The 18,962-nt window shown below is 45.7% G+C and overlaps 1 protein-coding gene across 1 annotated transcript; it reads right to left on the reverse strand.

Moving 5' to 3' along the window:
- Positions 1 to 2,805: 2,805 nt before the first annotated feature.
- CFD (complement factor D) lies at positions 2,806 to 18,359 on the reverse strand. Its single transcript, XM_054979258.1, has 5 exons — positions 18,178 to 18,359; positions 16,920 to 17,076; positions 16,429 to 16,573; positions 13,913 to 14,170; positions 2,806 to 6,445 (listed from the first exon to the last, which is right to left on the reverse strand). The coding sequence occupies exons 1-5, from the start codon at positions 18,236 to 18,238 to the stop codon at positions 6,251 to 6,253; spliced, it is 816 nt and encodes a 271-aa protein (XP_054835233.1). The 5' UTR covers positions 18,239 to 18,359; the 3' UTR covers positions 2,806 to 6,250.
- Positions 18,360 to 18,962: the final 603 nt, after the last annotated feature.

Raw genomic sequence — 18,962 nt, forward strand, 5'->3', positions numbered from 1 at the left:
CCAAAAATAGCCAGGATCGGGGCTGAAATGGCTGGGATTCGGCTGCTGCCAAATGGGGGAGTGTTCCCCCACCTGGCAGTGGCTGGATCAGGGGTGTTTTCGCCCCAATTTGGGACAAAACCGTCTGATCCAGGCTGAAATGGACCGAAAATGGCCCAGATCAGGTCAGTGCTGGGCAGGGGAAGGGTCCCTCACCAGGCACCAACTCAATCCTGGCGGTTTTGGCCCTGATCCTGGCCGAAATGGGCCACAATGGCTGACCCAATACGGCCATTTTCCTGCGTTCATTTCTGCAGTCCCTTTTGACCCTAGAAGTCATTCCCGGGGTTGCTGGGCCTCAGCAAAGGAATAGCCATGAGAGTCTGGGGGCTGCAGTAAGGAGACTGAAATGGGGCCGAAACAGCTGGGACCGAGTCAGTGCTGGGCGGGGGAGGGTTCCCTCGCCTGGCACCAACCCGATCTGGGCCGTTTCGGCCCCGATCCAGGGTGAAATGGGCCCAAAATGGCCCAAAATCAGGTGGGCGGGACCACCTCTCACGTGACCTCTTGAGAGAACTGCTGGAACTATGTTCCTGCACGTTCCCACTCAAAATGAGCCCTGATTACAAGTAATGTGGAGAACAGTGACTCACCACCACCATGGCTGGTCCAGTTTGGCCCAGTTTATGATTGGGAGTTCTAGCCCAGCAGGGAGAAAAATAGACTCTTCCTGTTAGCTGTCAACGTGGGGATCAGTGCCCCCCACTTATCTGGTCGACAGCCGAGATCAACAGAAAATGGGTGCTAATGAAACTGGAAGTTAATTGGAAGCACTGAAGCAGCCTGATGTAGGGGCAAATTTGCCTTTATGGGGAGCTCTTTGGCAGGCAAATGGTTTCTTTCCAGGGAAGAAATCAAGTCCCTACACACAGGAAGCTGGCATGCCTGCCAGAACGCATCTAGCAAGATCTCCCTGGCAGGGTACTTTTCTACTTGCGGGGAGTCTTATTTTACAAAATGTCTTCCCCACCTTTCTACTTTCATTGGGTCCACCAAGGTGGGTAACAAATTAAAACATGCATGATAAAATCACCTCTTAAAAACTGTCAAAACCAACCAAAAACACACCATTAAAACTAAAGCTAAAATATGTACAAAAACATTAAAACAATGATTAAAATATTGGGCAGGAAGAAGGGATCGCCGAGGGGGATGCCAAATGAAACAAAAGGGGACAGATGAGTCTCCGTGGGGGAGAGTTTCAGGGCCGGGACTGAGAAGGCCTCTCCCAGGTTGCCACCTGCCTAATCTCAGAAATCGGGGGCACCCAAAGCAGGGCCTCCAAAGATGACTGCAGTGATCGGGTAGGTTCATAAGGGAGCAGGTGGGCCCCAAACCATGTGGTGCTTTAAAGATGAGCACGAGTACTTTGGAAACCGATTAGGAGCCAGTGTAGACGGGCCAAGACTGAAGTGATAAAGACTTCCTACCACCTGCTCCAGTCAACATCCTGGCTGCAGCATTCTGCACCCACTGAAATTTCTGAACCCTTCAAGGGCTGCCCTAGGTGGAAGCCATTGCAGTAATCTAATCTGGATATAAGTAGGGCATGCACCACAGTGGCAAGGTCTTTTCTGCCCAGGAAAGGCTGCAGCTGGCTAACTAGTCAAAGCTGGTAAAAGGCACCCCCAGCCACAGTTGCTGTGTACTTATCCAGCAGTAGGCCTTGAGTCCAAGAGCACTTCCAAACCACAGGCCTGTTCCTTCAAGGGGAGTGTTATCCCATCCAGAATGGGTGACACCTTATAACCTGGGTTGAACCTTCCACTCAACAGGGCGTGAAACACACTCTACTTGCTGCTTGGTTTTCTCTTGCCAGCTCTTGGGCCCCATGGAGACGCCCTTCTTGACGGTCCTCTCCTCCAATGAAGGTGTTATTTTTTTAAAAAATGGATTTTTTCAAAGTGCCCCCTCCCCAGCAATTTTTCAAACAGAAAAATTTGGAACGTTGGGAACTCTGGGGGAAAAGCCTCCAGTGAATTTTCCGGTGCTGCAATTAATTACATCTCTTTTGAACGAGAGGCTTTTATTTAGTCAAACTTGTCTGAAGATTTTTATGCAAGACCATCTTCAGATTTGCAGGACGTGCCATGCTCAGCTCCGAGCACCTGTCTCTGAAGACGGTGTTGTCTTGTGGAATGCTGCTTGCCTTCCATTGATGCCTCTCATGATAGTAGCCGGGGCCTGATTCTGCCATCCTCTTGACACCTGCCCCCCCACTCATGGGTCAGCCTTTTTATCTCTGCCCTCCTGGGACTGTGACAGACACCCACAGAAGGGGGAGCAAGCAACTGAGTCTCCTGCCTCCCTGTATTTGTATTTTTTTATTCGCATCCTGCTTTTTTCCCCGGTTGGGAATTCAAAGAGGCTTAGAACATTGTTGTCCTCTTCTCAGTTTTCTCACAACAGGTTGAGAGTTTGTGATGGGCCCAAGGTCACCCAGCGAAATGTGGTCGGATTCGAACCTGGGTCTCCCTGGATCCTAGTCTGCCCCTCTCTCCACTACACCAGGCCAGCTCTCCCAGCCAGCTCTGGCGACAACGTGAGGATTTTCAAGGATACATTAGTTGAATACCAGTTGCTCCTTTTTATAAGCCTCCTGGAAGTATCTGGTTGGCCACTACGGGCAACCTGGATGCTGGACTAAGTAAGCCAAACTTGGTTTGATCCAGCTGGGCTCATTTTAGGTTCTTAATCCAATTCTGCATTTAGAAGTGCAGGCCCCAGCATGACGCACACGTTTCCACTTTTTCCATAAAACACAAATTAATTTGTAATTATTTATTTGTATATGTGTGAGTCTGCACACGCGCATTTATTTCTATCATGCTGAAGGCGGTCTCCATGTTTGACCCTGACAAGGTCTCACAACATCCCTAAGAGATACAGCAGTTCAGATTTAACAACGGGACATCCAGAGAACTTCATGGTGAGACTTGAACCCATGCCTTCCTGTTCCACATGCAGTTCCTACTGTCCCCAAGGCACTGGAGAAAGTGAGCACCTGAGCCTGCATTGGCTCAGGGCAGGCTGACTGAGTGGGCCAGCAATAGGGGGAAAGATCTAGAAAGTGTGGGAAGGAATTTTAATTGTTTTTATTCTAAAGATCCCTGACCTGGATAGCCCAGGAGAGCTTGATCACGCCAAATCTCGGGAGCTAAGAGGGGTCGGCCTCGGTTAGTAATTGGATGGGAGACTCCAACGAAGATGAGTGTTGTAGAGGCAGACAATGACAAACCACCTCTGTTAGTCTCTGGCCATGAAAACCCCGCTGGGGTCACCCTAAGTCAACTATGACTCGAGGGCAGGATTTCATTTCATTTTTCTAAAGACCTAGCAGGCAAGAATTAGATTAGAGCAATGATGAGAAGGGGGATATGCCAGATATATTATCATCATGATTTACCGGAATAACATCTGTTGACCGCTATAAGCATAGACGCTGTTGTCCTCAGACGTGCCATTCACAGAATTTTAATGTGGGGTTGCCAACTCCAGCCGGAGTCTGGCGATTGGGGATCACGACAAAAACAGACTGCACAGACCAGTTCCCCTGGAGACATGGCATCTTTACGGCGTAGATTCTATGGTGAAGTCCCTCCCCTCCTCCAAACCTGCTGTCCCTAGGCTCCACCCCCAAATCTCCAGGAATTTACCAAGCCAGTGTTGGCAACCCTAATAGTGAGATGTTTTCTGGGTCAAAAAATGGGTTTGTGAGTGATATGCTAGAAGTATGCTTAACTCCTATATAGTTATATATACAACTATATATACATAGGGCTAGAATCATAACTCAGGAGCTTGGCTAGGCCCCGGGCAGAAAGAGACATGCTCTGGAGGGTCCCACAGATGGTCTGAGTCAAGGAGAGGGGTGCCTGGATGGGGGCAAAGCGCTGTCAGGTTCCACATGGAACTAAACAGCCACTCCAAAAAGGGCCAACAGAAGGCCAAGCTACAAGTGACGAATGACACTTGAACGGCAAGTGAACAGACTCACGTGTATTCCTCCCTGTTCACTTGCTCTCCACTCAATCCACTTGCCGTTCAAGTGTCATTCGTCACTTGTAGCTTGGCCCAGAGTTCTTCCTTGGTCTGGCCACTGGAGGTCAGAGTAATTGTAAAACCAGATTTGTAGAGTTAAAGATGGGAGAACCTTGCATGTGTATGTTAGGGAGCTGTGTGTGCTGATCGGCCCAAAACTCTATTGCATCTCTTGGTTGGGTCCTGTCAGGGCCATATTAACCCCTGGCCGGGCCCCTAGGCTTTCAGGTATTTCGGGGGCCCTTTGGCACTTCAGTCTTTCACCCCTCTACAACTGACAGCCTCATCCTGGTACTGTAGGTACTAAACCGCAGTACATACCCCTATATCCATTTTGAGGGGCTCCTGAAGAATTCTATTCACAATTTTAAAAATATTTTTATTGCACGAGTAGAACTCTTCAGGAAAGCACATTTCGGGGGTATAATTGTTCAATACTGTAATATTTTGAAGTGAATAAAATTTTTATTATTTATTAAATGTATATAATTTATGGATAATTGTTTTCATATAAGAGACCATTTGTTTCACTTCAATAAGGAAGCAGTTAATTATTACTAGAGGCTATATAAGAGAATCAATTAAATGTAATTTATGTGGGGGGGTGCCTCCGCCAAAAAAAATTGACGGGCCCCTAGTCCCTGTGGGGCCCCTAGGCTTCGGCCTAGTCAGCCTTATGAATAATACAGCCCTGGATCTTGTTGTTTAGGGTTGCCTCGGAAATTCCTGGAGATTTGGAGGCAGTGCCTGTGGACTCAGGAATCTGGGAACAGATTTCAACTAGACTCTATAGCATACCGTAGATTTTCCCCTGCAAAGCTGCTTTTTCCTCCTGGGGAACTGATCTCAGAGGTCAGCTGTAATTCCAGGAGAACTCCAGGCCCCTGCTGGAGATTGGCAACCCTGTCTCTGATGTAAGTCACAAAAGTCCCCAGAGAAGTAGAAAAATCTGTTGAACCTCCTAAGTGTAGCCTTCTTGTCAAGGGGGGGGGGCACTTGCAACCCTTTGCCTCGATCTCTCGCCAGTAGTATCAGACTCATTGAACTGCACCAGAGATGGGAAGTGGGGGGGCCTCACTGTTGGGCGGCAAAAATCCAGTTCATAGAAATTTTGCTTCAAAACCAAAAGAAAGAAAAAGTCACTGGCTCTGGCCGCACCCAAGTCACTGGGGGAATCCTGCAAACTATGTTTTTGGGCTTTTCCAGCTGCATTTATGGAACAAGAACTGTTAGAAATGACAGGCCACATACTGTCAAACCCCAACGCAATCTTGCTGAGGAGGGGTTTTAACGGACACATGGACACACACCCAAAAAGAACTGGTGAAAGGCTTCACGCAAGTCTCCACAACACAGCAGGAGACTCAAAGGGCTTTGCCAAGATTTAAACCTATCGATCCTATTTTCCTCTTCCTAACCCTAATAATGCCCTGAGCCGGATAGCCCAAGTGAGCCTGAGCTCATCAGCTCTTAGAAGCTAAGCAGGGCCAGTCTTGGTGAGTAATTGGATGGGAGACCTCCCGTGAAGATCAGAGTTGCAGAGGCAGGCAATGGCACTAGAGGGCACTCTCCAACTCTAATAACTGACCTTATATACAGCTCTTCTAGACAGATGAGTGCCCCACTCAAAGCAGTGAATGAAATCCGTGTTGTTATTATCCCTACAACGCAGCTGAGGAGCAGGGGCTGAGACGAGTGGCTCCCCCAAGGCCACCTGCTGAGTTCATGGCAGTCGTGGTATTCGAACCGGCAGAGTGTTGATATGCAACTTAACCAACTTTGCCCTTAAACTTGCTTCTGGACATGCATAAAGGACCGGTGGCTCTAAGAGGATAATTGAGGGTGGTGTGGGTGATCTTTCCTGCTTCCAGGCTGGCTGTGCCCCTCGACTCCTTGTTCAGATCGCCACCAGAGACAAGTCCTACGTGTGTTTCCACTTTTATTTACAGGCTGATTATTTTTTCTGTGGGGCATGTGGGGGGCTTCCACTCCCAAAGGCTGCCTGGAATTGGAGGCTGGTTTGCCATAAAAATACAATGCTGCGAAGCCCAATGAAGGGGATGGAAGGAAGCGCCCCCCTTCCCTGTTGATGCTAGAGAGGATAGCAAATTCACCTGTGCCTTTTGCTTCCTGGGGTGCTGTGCCCAAGTGACCCCCCCCCTGCCCCTTCTTAAGCTACTGCTTCTGCCTGTGGCCCATCAGTGGGCTGAGGCCGAGCGGCATCCCAGATGCTGGTGATCCAGGCGGCGTACGGTGGAATCCGGGTGTAAATACCAGGCTTTTTCCAGTTGCCACATACGCGGGAGCCTGTGGCCACCACGCCTTCAGCGACTCCGTTGCAAACCAGGGGTCCGCCAGAGTCCCCCTGCAAGGGCAAGATAAAAACCAAATGAGAAAGTTGGCGCTCTTCCAGGTTAGCTCCAAGCACAGAAATCAAGTCTTGCATCAGGATTTGGCTGTAACTGACTTCCGGTTTGGGATTCATGGAGGTCTAACGCAGCTCCATTTGCGGAGCTGACCGGACTGCCGTTTTAACCGGCCGGAGGGGTGAAAATAACCCGCGGCCGACTGCTCTCAGGTGGGGAGCAGGCAAAGAACGCTCAAGACCCTAGGGTGAGTTAGATCTCGGACGAGGGGGGGCTCTACTCAAGGAGTCTCCCCCCCGATCCTTGAGGTCCCACCTTGCGACGGGTCGGCTATAATCTCTGCGGCAGTTTTGGGGCCAATTCGGCTGGCATAAGACCTACATACCCAAGCTTCGATCGGGGAGGGAAGTCGAGAGGAGAATTTAAGATCGAAACAGCGATTACAACCCGAGAAAGTTGAAGAGAAGGTAAAGATCGCTATCTCTTGAAACGGGACAGATTGATAAAAACAGAGAGGAAAGAAAGTAGATTTTTAAACTGCAACAGACTAGTGAAAAGGAGGTGAAGACTCGGCAGGAGTTGTATTTTAAAAGAGACTAAATTTAAAGAAGTTATTGCAAGAATCGGACTATTGTTTTGAATACCTGTGGTTTTGGAGCTGTGGGAAAAAGACACCATCGCGAGACCTGCTGTGGGAAGACGGGAGACAGGAAGTGCGTAACAACAATAGAGTGGCTGGAGGGAAGCGGCCCTTGCCGACGGACAGGAAGTAGGGAATCGCCATTTTTGAAAGGGGAAGGGTCGCGGCTTCAGCGGAAGAGGAAGTAGGCCATCTTGGATTACAATAACATAGAGAAACCATAGAGAAAAGACGTCCGACATTTTGGATACAAAAAAATTAATTTTGGCAAAGATTGGGACATTTGAAAAAAAGGAAAACGTTTAAATATACGCCACGGAGCTAAGGAAGAGAGCAGATTCGTGGGAGCGAGCTAAAGCAAGCCCCACGATGTCGAAAAAAGAGTGGCAATCGGCAATAGAAAATTTGGACAAAAAACTTATAGACATGATGAAAGAACTTAAGGACACGAAATTGGAGCTTATTAAAGAGGTCAAAGAAGTTACACAGACAGTAAAGTCGGAGCTGTCAGAAGTGAAAAAAGGCGTGGAAACGATTAGTAGTGAATTACAAGGAACGCAGCAGAGAGTTAAAACAGTAGAAGACGCGATGGAGAATTTAATAGACACGCAACAAACAGAGATGAGACTGGTGAAGGGGAGGATGTCAGTTGCAGAAACTAAACACATGGAGAAGCAGCTTCGTTTTCGTGGTCTGCCAGAGGTGGAAGGGAAGTCAGCGCAAGAACAGATGACTGAGGTGTTGGCTGATTACCTGGGGAAGGAGGAGGAGGAAATTGTGGCTATCCTAGATGTGGCGTACCGTGTGAACTCGAGAATTGCAACCCAGAGGAAACTGCCAAGGGATGTGATTGTGCAGTTTACAACTAGAAACATGAAAGAGAGGATTGTGACAAAACAATTTCAAGATCCATTGGAGATTGATGGCAAGACGATTATCATAATGAAGGAACTGCCCAGATCAGTGTTACTGGACAGGAAAAAATATAGAGTGCTAATTCAGACTTTGAAGGACATGAATATTAGATACAGATGGGAGTTACCGGAAGGAGTGTCCTTTGAGTTTGGAGGGGCAAAAAAACGCATCAGATCTGAGCGGGAGATGGAGAGATTTATCAAGGACAATGAAAAAGACTTACCAACAAAACCATGAATATGGAGTGTAAAGTATTATCTTGGAATGTAAATGGACTAAACTCACCGAATAAGAGGAAAAATATTTTTCATTGGCTACTAAAACAAAAATGTGATATTGTTTGTTTGCAGGAGACCCATATTAGAAAACAGGATGTAAAATATTTAAAATCTGGAAAATTGGGCAAAGAATTTGTAGCGGCCTCAAACACGAAAAAAAGAGGAGTGGTGTTGTACATAAAAGAGGAGCTGCAGCCAAAATTTGTTATGAGAGATGTTGAAGCTAGATTTGTAGCAGTGGAATGTAATTGGAATTTAAAGAGAGTGTTGGTAGTCGGACTTTATGCACCTAACGGTGCAAAGGAAAGCTTCTTTGAGGATTTAAGGAAGCATTTAGACGATCTTGTATATGACCAGATAATTCTTGCTGGAGACTTCAATGGAGTGACAGATTTGGAACTAGACAAAAAGACTACAACAGCACAAAAGAAAAGAGGACTATTGCCAAAGCTTTTTTTTGAGTTGATTCAACAAGAGACTCTCGAAGACGTATGGAGGAGAGAATATCCTAAAACCAAACAGTTTACTTTTTATTCTGCAAGGCATCTTACATTATCAAGAATTGATATGATCTGGGCCTCAAAGGACTTAGCGTTATGGACTAAGGAGGTAGAAATAATGCCGATGGTAGGCTCAGATCACAATCCAATTATGTGGAAATTTGGAAAAAGGAGAAAAAGGAAAGCCTGGAGAATAAATGAGGACTTGTTACAGGAAAGTGAGAATATGGAAATATTGAGAAGAGAGACAAAGTTTTTTATACAATACAACGTGAATAAAGAAGTACCAACCAGTAAAGTTTGGGACGCGTACAAGGCGGTTGTAAGGGGCATACTAATGGACTTAAATGGCAGAGCAAGGAAAAAGAAAGAGGAGAAAAGACAAGAGATTGAGGAGAAAATAAAGGCCAAAGAAGCACAGTTAAAAAAGAGACCAGGGAAAAAGAAAATACATCAGGAAATCAAAATTCTTCAAGAACAGTTAACAGCAATGAGTAATAAAGAATTGGAGTGGAACCTTAAAAGACTGAATCAAAAAGCTTTTGAGGGTGCTAATAAACCTGGGAAATATTTGGCATGGCAATTGAAGAAGAAAAGGGAAAAGAAAATAATAAATAAAATCTGTGAAGAAAATAAAACGTACCTGGAGCAGACTACCATTAGTAGAGCCTTTTATAAATTTTATGCTAAGCTGTATAATAAAAAAGAAGTAACCAAAGAATCAATAGCATCATATTTGGAGAAAACCAAACTTCCAGAGATCTCGGAAGCCTGGAGAAATAAGTTGAACAGTGAAGTAACTGATGAGGAAATAAGTAAGGCAATACAATCCGCAAATCTAGGAAAGGCGCCAGGGCCAGATGGACTTACGGCTAAATTTTATAAGACAATGGCCAATGAACTGGCACCATTCCTAAAAGAGGTGATGAACGGAGTTTTCAGGGATCAAAGAATTCCAGACACTTGGAGCGAAGCGAATATATCATTGATCCCAAAAGAGGGCCAAGATCTGACTAACGTGAAAAATTACAGGCCTATATCATTACTTAACAATGATTATAAAATTTTTGCGAAGATATTGGCGGAGAGACTGAAGGGGTGGCTCTCGGAAGTCATAGAGGAAGAACAAGCAGGCTTTTTGCCGGACAGACAAATAAGAGACAATTTAAGGACAGTGATCAATGCTATTGAATATTATGACAAGCGTTGTGATAAAGAGGTTGGTTTCTTCTTTGTAGACGCTGAAAAAGCGTTTGACAATTTAAACTGGGATTTTTTGTTTGCCACGATGGAAAAGCTACAACTGGGAGAAAGATTCATCAGAGCAATTAAAGAAATTTATAGAGACCAGACTGCAGCAATTGTAGTGAATGATGAACTGACCAAGAAATTGACGATTAGTAAAGGAACAAGACAAGGTTGCCCGTTATCTCCATTGTTGTTCATTTTAGTATTGGAGATTCTGATGATACAAATACGACAAGATGAGGAAATACGAGGAATAAAAATAAAGGACTATTCATACAAGGTTAGAGCATTTGCAGATGACATAATGTTAATTGTAGAAGATCCATTGGAGAACATGCCAAAAGTGATAGATAAGATCAAGGAGTTTGGTGACCTGGCAGGTTTCTTCATTAACAAAAAGAAGTCAAAGATATTATGCAAAAACATGACTAAGCAGAAACAACAATCGTTAATGGAAATAACGGACTGTGAAGTAACTAGTAAGGTGAAATATTTGGGAGTTGAGCTGACTGCAAAAAATATAGATTTGTTCAAGAACAATTATGAAAAATTATGGACTCAGATAGAGAGAGACTTGATCAAATGGAATAGACTGAATTTGTCATGGTTGGGCAGGATTGCAGCAGTTAAGATGAATGTGTTACCAAGAGTAATGTTTTTGCTACAGACAATACCAATCATCAGAGACTCTAAACAATTTGAAAAATGGCAGAGGAAAATATCAGATTTTGTTTGGGCAGGCAAGAAGCCTCGAGTGAAAGTAAAAGTTCTACAAGATGCAAAGGAAAGAGGCGGAATGCAACTGCCCAACCTGAGACTTTATCATGATGCAATCTGCCTAGTTTGGTTAAAAGAGTGGATGACATTAAAGAATAAGAAACTATTAGCCCTAGAGGGATATAAAAAATTTTTTGGATGGCACGCATACCTATGGCATGACAAAGTAATGGTCAACTCGATGTTCCTGCATCATTTTGTAAGGAGAAGTTTATATACAATCTGGAAGAAGTACAGAATTTACCTACAAGAAGGAACCCCCTGGTGGGTGGTTCCATACGAGGTGATAGATCAGAGAGCTGTTGATAATGAACAACAATGTTTAACGTACAAAGAAATAACCAAAACTGAAGCATCTAAACTTAGAATAAAGACGCAAGAGGAACTATCACCTAACTATGATTGGTTCCAGTACAGACAGATTAGAGACTTATACAATTCGGACTCTGCAAAAGGGGGCATACGAACAGAGAACTCGGAACTAGAGCAGACCCTTTTTAAAGAAGATAAGAAAAGAATATCCAAGGTATACCAAGTACTGTTGAAATGGTATACCGAGGATGAGATAGTTAAAACACAAATGGTGAAATGGGCTATAAACTTTAATAAAGAAATAACAATGGAGGCATGGGAATACTTGTGGAAAACTACAATGAAGACAACGACATGTATTAATATTAAAGAGAACATTTTCAAAATGATTTATCGTTGGTACATGACACCAAAGAAGATTGCGCTAGGGAACTTGAACACTTCTAATAAATGCTGGAAATGTAGGAAGCATGAGGGCTCCCTCTATCATATGTGGTGGTCGTGTGAGGTAGCTAGGCAGTTCTGGGGGGAAATAATAAGAGAAATGAGTGAAATTTTACAGTTTCAAATAAATAAGAACCCAGAACTCCTGCTGCTAAACTTGGGAATGGAGGGAATTCCAGCCCATCATAGGACGTTGATATTTTATATGACTGCAGCAGCTAGACTTTTGTATGCGCAGAAATGGAAAGTACAAGAAGTGCCAACTATTGAAGATTGGATCTACAAATTGCTGTATATGGCTGAAATGGATAAGATGACAAGAAAACTGAGAGATCTGGACTCAGGGCAGTTTAACACAGACTGGGAGAAGCTGAAACAATATCTGGAGAAGAAGTGGGAGGTGGGAGGAAAACTGTGGCAGTTTGAGAACTACTGAAGTACAATAAAAGTATAAAAGAGAGGGGTGACTTTACCGGGGGAGGAAGAGAAATGTGAACTTATAAGCAGTTAGATTAATTAATTGATTGAGATATATATAGATATGTAAAGGTTAATTGATAGAATATTGATAGAGAATAATTAACGGTTTAAACATGAGGATTGAGTAATTAACAATATTTTTTTTTTACTTGATAAGACTTATATGCACCAAACTGAATGTATAGAAGAGTTAAAACGACTGACTATGTGATGAGTTATATAGAAATGCTATAAAAAGAAAAAATGATTAATATATAGAGAATAAATCAAATTGTTTGATTTAAATGTGGGAAATTTTTATGGTTTATGATATATAGAAATATTCAAAACTGGAAAATGGGATAAATTGTTTATCTAAAGAAGTATAGTTTGGATGCATAATAAGTAAAAGAGTTAAAGATGTACTGCTTAATATAATGGAGAATATATATTTGTTTTAGATAGAGGAAGTTAATAGAAGTAAGGGAAAAGGGACAGAGGGTGGGAAAGCTGTTGGAAGTCAATAAAAGGGGGGGAAAGGGAGGGGGTTAGAAACGAAAAATTAGGGGAAAATTGAATGTAATGCAATGTAAAAATATTAATGTTCTAACCCAATAAAAAAAATTTTTTTAAAAAAAAGGATTTGGCTGTAACTCTAACCATTAGGCTACCAGTCCCTTTTGCATCGTGATTTCAGCTCAGGTTGAGCTGACGAAGTGGGAGCTGGCTCCCCAAAGCTTCTTCCCCGAGATTGTGCTAGACCTGAGGGCAGGACTGCTCTTAAGAAAAGCGATTCCAAGATGTAAGCCTGCAAAATCTGTCTCCCCCACCCCCCGCCCGCCTCGCGCACACACACACACACACCAGGAATCTCAGAGCTGTGGCTGTCTTTGTGGCCACTGCCAGGTAGCTTTTGGGGAGCTCTGGGTTATATTTTGCTAACCTTTCATTCTTCTTTGAAAAATGCAACCTTGGGAATTTTAGACTTTCCACCCCAGTTCGTTTCCAAAGATCAGATTTCATGGTCAGTTCGTCCTCCAGGCCAGTGGTCAAGTGATGGAATTGAGCAGTCAGGATAAGGATGTCGACCGAGACCAACTGGATTAGGCCAATGGATTTCCCCCGTGCTCCAGCTGATGCCCCAGAAAGCAGGGCACAAAAGTCAAAGCCGCCAGCGCCCACTGCCTCTCTGAGGGTAAGGCCTATTTAGCCATCTAAGTGGTTATTGACAGGACTGGCCGGAAATTTTTCAGCTTCCTAGGTGAACTATGACTTTGGTCTCCCCTCTCCAGCATACAAGGGCTTACCTGGGAGTAAAGCCCATTGAACATAGTGGGACTTACTTCTAAGTAGGCAAGGTAGACATGCATAGGAGGAATGCTGGTTCAGCTCCCTCTATGCCCCACATGCTGGGTCCCTGGGGCTGCCCGTGGTCCTCTAAATCTTTTGGCCTGCTCCAGCTCTGGCCCCCTAGGTTTGATTAGTGGACCGCCAGGCCTGCGTATCGATGGACCGGTCCTCCATTAATTCATGCAAACCCATTGCAGCCAGCGGCCCACTTGCAAGCGTTGGGGCTGGCCTCCGTAAGAAACAGAATACTGGACTATTTGGTCTAACCCTGGCAGAGCTCTTCTTATGCTGTCAGCTGTGAAAGCTAAATGGAGCCTCCACGTGCTTTGGCAGTCTACCTTTGGGGACCAACTAAAAGGGAAAGGACAACATTTTTCACTTCCTGGTTGTGAACTGCAGTGTTTGGCTGGCCAGTGCTGGACACTCAATGTATGAACATCTTATCTGATCCAGCATTGCCGTTCTGAGTTCTGACATCCTTCCAGGAAGCCCCTGGCAAAAGAACTGGCAGGACGCCCTCCTGTCGTCACACAGCCCCAGTACCTTGCAGGAATCTTTCTTCTTGGATTCGGTGCACATCAGTTTCTCTGTAATGGCTCCATCATAGTGGATTCGTGTATTGCAGATGGTCCGGCTGATGACGGCCAACTCTACGTACTGCAATTTATCTGGAAGTTTGCCGGTGTTGCTGATGATACCCCAACCAGCCACCTCGCACTGGGTTCCCGCTGGCACATCTCTGTCGTTCCTCTGAAAAGCCAGGGCCTGCACATGTGGGTTGGTTGCCACTCTCTCTTCAAGCTAATTTGGAGAGGAGGAACAAGAGAAAACAAGAAGAAGGTAGCGTGATGCCTTACCATAAAGGTGAGCTGCCGCCACCCCCACAAGTAGCCCCTCTGTAGTTTTCAAAATCAGTAAATTTTCTTACAGAGAACCATGTGTAAAGCTGCAGACTTCATTACCTAAATGAAAGATTCCTCCATCTCACCCACCTGTTTCTTACAGGGGACGGGGTAAGGGGAGAAGAGTCTGATATGGGCAGAAGGACAACATGTAATTAACATGCAAAATTCACAACCACATGGTGAATTTAGTCAGCTTTTTAAAAAGTGACCATTGCTGTGATTTAATAAATGATAACAGAATGATGTCTGACGAAGAAATATGATGTAGCATCCCTCTGTTTCTGTATATACAAACTTTTATCGACCGGAAGTTATGTGAGAGTTGGGGAGTGAGATGAGTAAATTTGAATTATTTTGCAAACGTACACACACAACCAACCAACCAATCCCCACCCAACCAATAATTGCCTCTTTGTCACCCTTTTGCACTTTCCTTTTAGAGAAATATTGGAACAAGAACCTCAAACAAATTAAAAAATGGAAGAAATTCTTAGGCTATGACGTAAACCCATGGATTTATTCCTAACTGTTATCATAGGGGTTTTTGTTCTCTATGAATGCTTTTTAGAGACAACATATGTAAAATGTCGATCACATTTAACCCCTTAGACTTCCCAGGATTTATAAAAATCAGTCAATTCTGATATTATGGTCAAGCAAGCCTTGACTATCTACATATGTGGTGGCACTGTACAAGAGCTAAATGTTTTGGGGGAATGATTGTATGTTGCCTATTGGTTTCACTATTGAGCTAAAGGACCAAGTGAACTTGTTTAGCTTATTTTATGTAATTTCAGGCCCATGATAATATCAGTGTATAGCTCTTTATCTGTTGACAACAGCTAGTTTAACACTTGCCAAGATATGGAAATCTGAGTTGCAACCTCAGAAACAGGACCAATTTATTGGGTCAAAGATGACTTATGTATTGTTAAAACAAACAGGCTTGCAAATCTCAAGATACTAAAAAAAATGGGTGGTGGAACTTAACGCTCAATATAATGAAAAGCTTTGTTAAGAAGACTCAGATCTTTAATAATATATATGTACTGTTAAACCAGATGATTTAACTCAATAAGAAGTTTTGCATTACTGTTCATAAGTATTGGATTTTTAATTCTCATTCCCTTAGGTATAATATCCAGTCTTTGATAAGACAAGTGACATCAGTCTGTACCTGTGCAAGGTGTTTTTTTTTTTGGCAAGGTTAATGGATTTCCATTCCATTCAGCTGAATGTGGCGCCTTCTATGAAAATAGTTTCAGGTGGCTAGCTACTGGGCTAAAATCATGCTCTTCTACCGCAAACCCAGTAGAAGAGCAAAATTTGGGTCCAGTAGCACCGTAAAAACTAACTAGATTTCCAGGGTATGAGCTTTTTGAGAGTCAAAGTTCCCTTCATCAAACTTCGACTCTTAAAAGCTCAAACCCTGGAAATCTAGTTTGTCTTTAAGGTGCTACTGGACCCGAATCTTGCTCTTCTACGCAGACCAACATGGCTACCCACCTGAAGCTATATTTGTAAGTATGTTCTTGTAAGTTGTTATTTCCCCTTTTTGATAAAAAACAATTGGAAAAATTTGTGGAAGACAAGTCTGTCATTGTTATGATAGCTGAATGGAACCTCCATGTTTAGGGGCAGTCTACCTCTGAGGAGAGTCCTGGGGTGGGAGAAGGAGATCAATTGCTTTTGTGAGCTTCTGAGCAGGATCAGGGCCGCAGTTGATGACAAGAGGCTCAAAACAAGACAGTGGGCTAGACAGGCCCCTAGTCAGATTCTGCCAAGGCCTCCATGCGCACAACCTGAACAGTACATGGAAACATACATGTGTCCTTCTTTGGGGTCTGAGACAGGGCTTTTTTTCAGCTGGAATGTGGTGGAATGGAGTTCCGGCACCTCTTGAAAATGGTCACATGGCTGGTGGCCCCGCCCCCTGATCTCCAGACAGAGGAGCATTTAGATTGCTCTCCGCACCGCTGAGCGGCGCAGAGGGCAATCTAAACTCCCCTCTGTCTGGAGATCGGGGGGGCAGGGCCACCAGCCATGTGACCATTTTCTCCGAGGGCAACCCACTGAGTTCCACCACTTCTTTTCCCACAAAAAAAGCCCTGGTCTGAGCTATTGTTCAGTAATGATAACCTGAAGAACACTCACCTGGACAAGCAAGAGGTCATCATGATTGTTCTCCACGCTGCTGTTTGGGTGGGGAAAGAGAGCCCGGACTCCCACCAGGCGTTTGTTTGGTTCCGCCTCTGAGAGGGAATGGGCTCCCACAAGGACCTGTAATGTCTCGTTGCCCCTGTGAACAGTGCTGGGGGGTTAGCCACTGAAAATAGGTGGTTGACTCTTACGTGGATTAATGGTAACCCTCTTTGCACCCCAGACCCAAAAGGATTCCAAATCCAGAGCAAAAAGCGCACCCCCTTTCCTTGCTTCCTTCTCAAATCCCCAGAGAATAACATAGCGTACCTTTCTCCCTCTAGCTGCTGCTCTTGGGCGGAGAAAAGCTTTTCCCAGCACCTGAGATGTCAGGGCCTCCCACTCCCAAGCGGGGGCTTCAGTCCCCTCCCCAACTCTGTGCCCACCACCCTGCTCGGGGGAGGCTACCCTCTGCCCATGCCAGAGAACAAATGCACAATACTCACACTTCCTCCAAGCAATGAGCGGCGCTCAGCACCCACTGGTCGGCGATGAGGGCCCCCCCGCAGAGGTGCTTCCCTCCCACCTGCAGTGATACCATGTAAGGTCTTTGGTGGGGGGGTGTCTCCTGTCCCCGCAGAATGCGGCCTCTGGGCCGGGCCCCTGTAAGGGCAGCAGAAGAAAGGTGAAGAACAGAAGACCCGCACCAAGCAACACAGTTCTCAGGATTTATTGAGATGGCGGGGGGGGGGGGGAATCCAAGGCAATTAAACAGATATAAAACCAGTATCCGTTTGCAGCACAAATATACCCACTCAGTTACTAGAGCACAGGCAGAAATACATTAATTAAATTCCTTAAAAACATGCTGTGACCTCCAGTCTGCAGGGGAGGTTTCCTGTTGTGACTCTGGCCTTGGCCTCCTTTCCGTCAAGTTCTCCTGGAAGGAAGTCACTCTGTCACCTTAGCAGTGACTGGGACACTGTGCTCTGATATCAGGATGCAGCAAACTCTCCTGACGCATCTCTGTGTAATTTTGAATCGGGCAGCGCTTCCCCTGAACAGGGACTCACTCAGAGGACCCTAAAGGGTGGCATGCTCTGAAAGCAGGTGGCTGACTCTTACACGGGTTAACGGTAACCCTTTTTTGGCTGTGAAAATTGATGGGTGCTCACAGTTTTAAATCATTAAAGTGCCTTTTGCAAGGAGGGAAGCCAAGGTGGGCATCCTGCCCGCATGCCGGGCATGAGGGACAGTGACAGAGGGGAGGGAGCCCTTTCAGGAACCAGAAGGCCCCAGGGCAACTGGGGGGGGAGGGCAGAGCAAAAGTCCAAAAGCAGGGCTGGATCAGGGCAGGGGGAGAAGTTTGTGCCAGCACCAGCCTGGCACAGGACAGGCAGCTGGTGGGTGGGTGGGGGAGCCTCAGGGGGAAGAAAGGAACTATTTGGATGGTGGAGTGCTGGAGAGAGGCGGGAAGCTGGCAGAGCAGCGAGGAAGGGTTGGTGGCCATGAGGCAGTGAGAGCCAGAGGTTGGCTGAATTTTTCATTGCAGGGGGACAGAAAGGGCAGGGCCGCAAGTTTGCAGAGTTGTCTAGGGAGAAGTGACCGGTCTCAACGACGAGCTCACATCTGGGGAGAAGAGGGGAGAAGGAGCTGGGGCACAGCCAGGACTCGGTGCCTGTCCTCGCAGGTGGGGATTGACCCTGAGGCAGGTGACGCCATTGCCCAGCCAGGCAGAAATCTGCAGAGGATCTGCTGACTTACCGCATAGAGAGAAGAAGACGCCCCCCCAGAGGAGCAGTGGCCAGAAGGAAAAGCCCCCCATCTCAACCGTGCCTCGGTCTTCTGCAGAGCTCCCCAGAAGCTACAGTCTCTCTTTAGAAGGAGGCCAGTGGCGGACTGGGGCAGGGGCTGGATTTCCAGGCAAAAGTCTTATCGGTTGGAATTTCTCAGCACAAACAAGGGGTGGGAATAGATGGCCCGTCCCAGAGGTTGATTTTGGCAGGCCGCAACTTCCTCCTCAGCTTGTGAAATCTGAACAAGCGGACTGTTGTGCTCAGCGTGAACTCTGCGTATCCTTTCCAATAGAACTTTTGACATCTCCAAGAGGAAGGATTGCCAACCCCCAGGTGGGGCCTGGACATTCCCAGAATTACAACTGATCTCCAGGTGACAGCGATCAGTTCCCCTGGCGGGGAAAATGCCGCTTTGGAGGGTGGTCTCTACGGCATTTTCCCCTGCTGAGGCCCCTCCCCAAACCCCAACCTCCCCTGGTCCCACCCCCAAATCTCCAGGAATTTCATAGGAGGTTGAAGTTGGTTCCTACTTCCCGATTCAGTTTCACGAACACAACTGCAAATGTTGTTGATACTTGAAAAGTTCCGCACCTCAAAAAGAGCTTTGGACCACCCCAAACATAACCTGAGGACTGTGCCCTGCACTCTTATTTGGGGTGCAGAAGGAACGCAGCTGGCCCCGTTACTGCTGGGATCCTAGGGTCAGCCCACTTTGAAGTTCATGGGGTCAAACCAGGCTTGAGCCTGAGTATA

This window comes from Eublepharis macularius, chromosome 5 (genome assembly GCF_028583425.1).
Source record: "Eublepharis macularius isolate TG4126 chromosome 5, MPM_Emac_v1.0, whole genome shotgun sequence".
NCBI classification, from domain to species: Eukaryota; Metazoa; Chordata; class Lepidosauria; order Squamata; family Eublepharidae; genus Eublepharis; species Eublepharis macularius.

What these genes read in the sequence shown, in the direction of transcription:
- CFD (XM_054979258.1), bottom strand. Translation starts at nt 18,238, where the DNA reads ATGGGGGGCTTTTCCTTCTGGCCACTGCTCCTCTGGGGGGGCGTCTTC. An exon ending in GCTCATTGCTTGGAGGAAGT is followed by an intron (nt 16,574 to 16,919) that starts GTGAGTATTGTG and finishes CACTGTTCACAG; the next exon opens with GGGCAACGAGACATTACAGG. An exon ending in ATGACCTCTTGCTTGTCCAG is followed by an intron (nt 14,171 to 16,428) that starts GTGAGTGTTCTT and finishes TCTCCAAATTAG; the next exon opens with CTTGAAGAGAGAGTGGCAAC.